The sequence below is a fragment of the Varroa destructor genome, unplaced genomic scaffold (assembly GCF_002443255.2).
Source record: "Varroa destructor unplaced genomic scaffold, Vdes_3.0 BEIS01000007.1, whole genome shotgun sequence".
Lineage (NCBI taxonomy): Eukaryota > Metazoa > Arthropoda > Arachnida > Mesostigmata > Varroidae > Varroa > Varroa destructor.
The window spans coordinates 37,678,755-37,683,405 of NW_019211460.1; the positions used below are offsets into that span (position 1 = coordinate 37,678,755).

General features: G+C 42.7%; 1 protein-coding gene across 1 annotated transcript; it reads left to right on the forward strand.

Moving 5' to 3' along the window:
- Positions 1 to 1,129: 1,129 nt before the first annotated feature.
- On the forward strand, positions 1,130 to 3,632 carry LOC111254622 (uncharacterized). Its single transcript, XM_022815671.2, has one exon. The coding sequence runs from the start codon at positions 1,881 to 1,883 to the stop codon at positions 3,480 to 3,482; it is 1,602 nt and encodes a 533-aa protein (XP_022671406.1). The 5' UTR covers positions 1,130 to 1,880; the 3' UTR covers positions 3,483 to 3,632.
- Positions 3,633 to 4,651: the final 1,019 nt, after the last annotated feature.

Sequence of the window (4,651 nt, forward strand, 5' to 3'; positions counted from 1 at the left end):
TTGGAAGGTTGAGTGCGAGATGAGATACCGTCGCGTTTGAGAAGCGCGCACAGGCGATCGCACAGCCAGCGCAGAAACGAACCCTGTGGATACCAGCCGCCAGAAGAAGGACATAATGAGCTAACCGTATTTTGTTTAAGCGCTTTCCCAGCAGTAACAACAACAACGATGAACGTAACACGCCATGACAATGACTCTCACAGAGTAAAACAGTAGCGAGGCAACGCTCTCTGGTCGCCTCAGCGACGCCAGGCAGCGTGCCACAGTTACGACACAGCCAACTAGCAATCAGTGGAACGCCTGCGCGATCCACCGCCGTCACCGTCGTAGCCAACGTTCTCGTGCGCGTCTCACTCCACCAGCTGGCACATATTCTCAACAATAACAAGGCGGAAAGTCCTACGATCCTACTACCGTTATGGCTAGCATGAAGTGATAGTGGAAGCCGGAGCAAGTAGGAAATATTCGCGCACGGACTAAATATACACGTATCTCACCCGGCATCTTGTACATATATATTTCTGGTGACGCTAGAACACCGCTAATTTTATCCGCGAATCCGTATGCCTTGCCGCTGTTTTGTATCATATACTTCATGGATAAGTGATAGAGTAATACTCATGGAAGCAACACCTGCCGTGCAGTATACCTACTTTATGAGCGTGTCAGCACAGATCTGTTTAGTCGTTAGAATGACGGTAACTAGTGTATCAGTTATTATCTTCGCGTTCATGATACGTCGTCATATAAGTATAGACATGCAAAAATAAAACAATAATAATCACTTGAATAAAAAAAGCTTTAAAATATAATTTTTATCTTCAATAACAAACAAACCGCATGTCTCAAATAAACAGTAGTAATAATGACAACAACAAACACGCCCACCAAACAATTCGCTTATTTCAACAGCGTTTCGCCGATTTTCTAGTCTAAGCTAATTATAATAATTCACCGCTAAAATATTAAGAATGGTACTATTAAAAATTATGCTGCTGGATATGTCATTCTAAAGTCGATCCCAATAACTGCGGTAGTATTAATCAACTAGTAAGGCCGTCCCATAGTCGCTATCCTTACGCCTTTCGGAGCCTGCAGTTGTAAAACAGCATACCTTTTCGTGGCCATAAACTCACCCGAATAAAAAGAAATTAAATTGTAAGGTCTAGGTTGTGTTATGCAGGTAGGTGTTCCAAGACAAACATCTTCAGGTTAGTTGAAAGTTGTCTAATATTATAGGTTTCAACATTTCTGAAGTAAAGCTACACGCTATGGCATAAAACATCACCGACTAGAACACTGCTGTTTGTAGTGTGTTAGGCCTCGTATGGTACCGTAGTAGCGTGTCAGGGGAACGCTTCGTAACGTACGATGATGCGCCTGAGGCAGCGCCGCTGACTCTGTAGGCGCTTGGCGAGTCTATTTATTCCTTAGAGCCGACATCACATCTGGCGGTGACTAACTGGACTTGAGTGCAGCATCTGCCCAAGCTATGATAGCTCTACCTATGGCACACTTCGTATGCGTACGAGATACGAGAGTGTCCGCTAACGCCGTTGTACGCTATGGCGACTGTCGTATATTAATAATGATCGGTTGACTTGCAGCGGCGCCATGCATCGGCCTTACGGCAAACGGGTCTCTAGACGAAGGAGCATAGCACCGAGTCGCAGTACCTGAAACATCGACGCTGCAAGGGCCTAGTCGACGCAATAGGTTAGTTTTAAACTCGCTCAAGCCTTTACCTTCCCCCACTTGACGGACTGCCATGGCAGCGTCCCTATAGCAGCGATGTTTGTAGCACGTTGACACAGAACATAACGTGTTTCGAAGCTACACCCTATTCTCGACAGTCAATTGTCAATAGTGTACAATCAGGAATGCCGAATAAGGTTTCCACAAAGATGCGGATCGTCGATTACAATCATGGAAGGAAGCTCCTTCGTATGTTTAACAAACGCCGTCTCGACTCACATCCGAGTTGTGATTTGCGAATACACAGCTGTGACAGTAAAGAGGCATTCTCTGCCCACAAGCTGATTGCGGCTGCCGCGTGTCCCTACTTCGACGCACTTTTGTCATCGAACTTCGTTGACTCCAAAGCCGCCAAGGTGGAGCTGCCCTTCTCGAACAGAGTAATCTCGGCCCTGCTTGATTATATCTACAGCGGAACGGTGCAATTTGACAACGCAAGTGCGCTGGAGCTTCTGTATGCGGCAGACTTCCTGATGATAGACTATTTAAAAGGGCCTATAGTGAATTTCATTTGTGCCGATCTGAAGAGTGTTTTTACTGAGCAAAATATTGAGTCAATCGGCGTCGATGCCTCTCTGGTAGTATGCAATATTCTCAAGTATTACGTTGATGACGATGATGTGACCAGCGCCATTGGGGACCTGCTCATGACGTTAGAGGAAAAGAGTGTGGACTCAGACACATTGGATGGCGACGACATCGTCGACCCGCTCATGAACTCAACGAGACTCGGCTCGACAAAAAGTATCAACTGTATGCCGTCGAAGACATGCGTGTTTCGCATCTTCTCTAACAAGCTGTACAGCTTTGACGGATTTGGCTGGTCCAGAGTGTTTTGTCCTGAATTTAACGAGAAAGCGCCCTCGTTAAAGAGCTTTGCTGTTGTTGATAAACACGGGAAGTTTCTTTACCACACACAGGATGAACTGCGTATCTTCGAAATTGAAGATTTGTACACTAACGGGGCTGCCCGATCACCGAGTGACCGCTCCCTAAAACCATTTCAGGAAGAAATCCTCTCAACGCAATCCAGCCGACTGTGCTTTTCCGAAAATACAATAATGGCCTTATTTACGGAGGCCAATGAAATCGAACAACAAATCCACATTTGGAACGACCTAACTCAACGTTTTCAGCCTTTTGGAGATATATGGCCGCTGAGCATTACATATCTAGACTATATCTTTGAGGACTCGGTCCAGGGTAAATCGCGTTTGTTTGTCGTTGGAAATTTCAAGACTCTCACGGGAGAAGTTATAGCAAATTCAGTCTTCGCTTTCAACCTATGCCCAATTACAGGAGCCCATTTATTGCTCTCCTATAAATCGATACCTGTCCTTCCATACATTAACAACTCGTACATTTATCATCATTTTAACGGAAAGCTGCTAGCAATTCCCCGAACGATTGGCCGCAATTTCTGTAAGGATTTTTACATGCTCGATGAAAACTCCGCCACATGGATACCGTGGGAGGAAGCAAAATTGAAGGTAGAAAACCGAACTATATTGGACGTGGTATCAACTAAAGATTCGCTATACTTAATTATGAGCAACTTCGATCATCGCTGGCAGAATGAGTTCGTGCAATGGAACGGACACGAGTTCACAGACGTTACATTTTCGACGAGTATTCCCATTGAGGGCAAGCTATTGGAGAGAATATCTTGGATCGATTACAACGTTGTTAATAAGGTCCTACAGAAGGCTAGAGGGCTTTGGCTGTAAAATAACTGCCGTGTGACAATTTCACTTTTTAATCGTTTGCATTTAACTTACAGAATATTTCTTCCCCATTGAATTACATTCTATCTCTATCATTTGATGTGTACAATACGCTAAAAAGAATAAATCTTGAATTTGTATGTATTCATTTGATGATTGTGCTTTCAACTTCTTATGCTAATAGATATACAGTAAGCCATAAATTAGTAAGTTACAGTGAGCAGATAACAACCTACTCAAATGTTCAACAAGCATATCACAAGGCAATACCATTTTTCATTTTTCTATTCGTTAGTAACTTCTTGCACATACAAGTTTCATTCCATGATTAACGAGACTAATATATATATATGTTTTTCTTTGAGCGTCTCAAAGGCGGCTTTTGTTATATTATTAAATGGTACACGAAACAACCTATAACGTAATCATTCAGCCAATATGGCGGAATTCGCTAAACGTGTCTATTTTAAGACACCGCTAAATTGGCGATTGGACGTAACCTTGTCGAAGCTGTGAAGAAGAGGAACATGAGTACTTACGCACTAACGCTTGTTATAAAAGACGAATGTATTATAGGACTATAGGTTAATTATTGACAACGTACTAACACTTTTCAGTGTTTGTACCGTTTTATCGTTAGGGTGGCGCTGCGTCTCTCTAGTAGTTTTTTCACTGGACAGCCTATTTCGAGTCTGTTGTGACTGCCTTTGCACGCAAATGCCATCATTGATAAGCTTCCGGAGATCTAAAAAAAAAGTTTCATCCTTAGAATAGGTCCTCGAATAGGACAATGTAAACTGTGTGAAACGAAGGTCCGAAAAAAGAGTTATGGCTCACTCTATTTCCGTACATATTCACCATCAAGATGCTTATCATTTTTGTAAATATCCATGTACTTACATTAAAAGCAACGGGTGTGTTTGCATGTCGGATTTGTGAAGACGCTTTTTCATAGACGCTTACATGTGAATATATTGTCTCCTAGTGTATGTACCGATTTTATCATAGCCTGCCGTTTTATATTTATTTTTTTTTTATACAAATATACACTACGCAGTACGTAGCGTAGAAAGCCAAAACTTGGCATTTTTAACCCTCTAAATATACTTCAGCGCCACAATAAATGTTGAATGTTCGTAAGTCCTATTCGCTGACATATGGCGGAAGCCTAC

What these genes read in the sequence shown, in the direction of transcription:
- LOC111254622 (XM_022815671.2), top strand. Translation starts at nt 1,881, where the DNA reads ATGCCGAATAAGGTTTCCACAAAGATGCGGATCGTCGATTACAATCAT.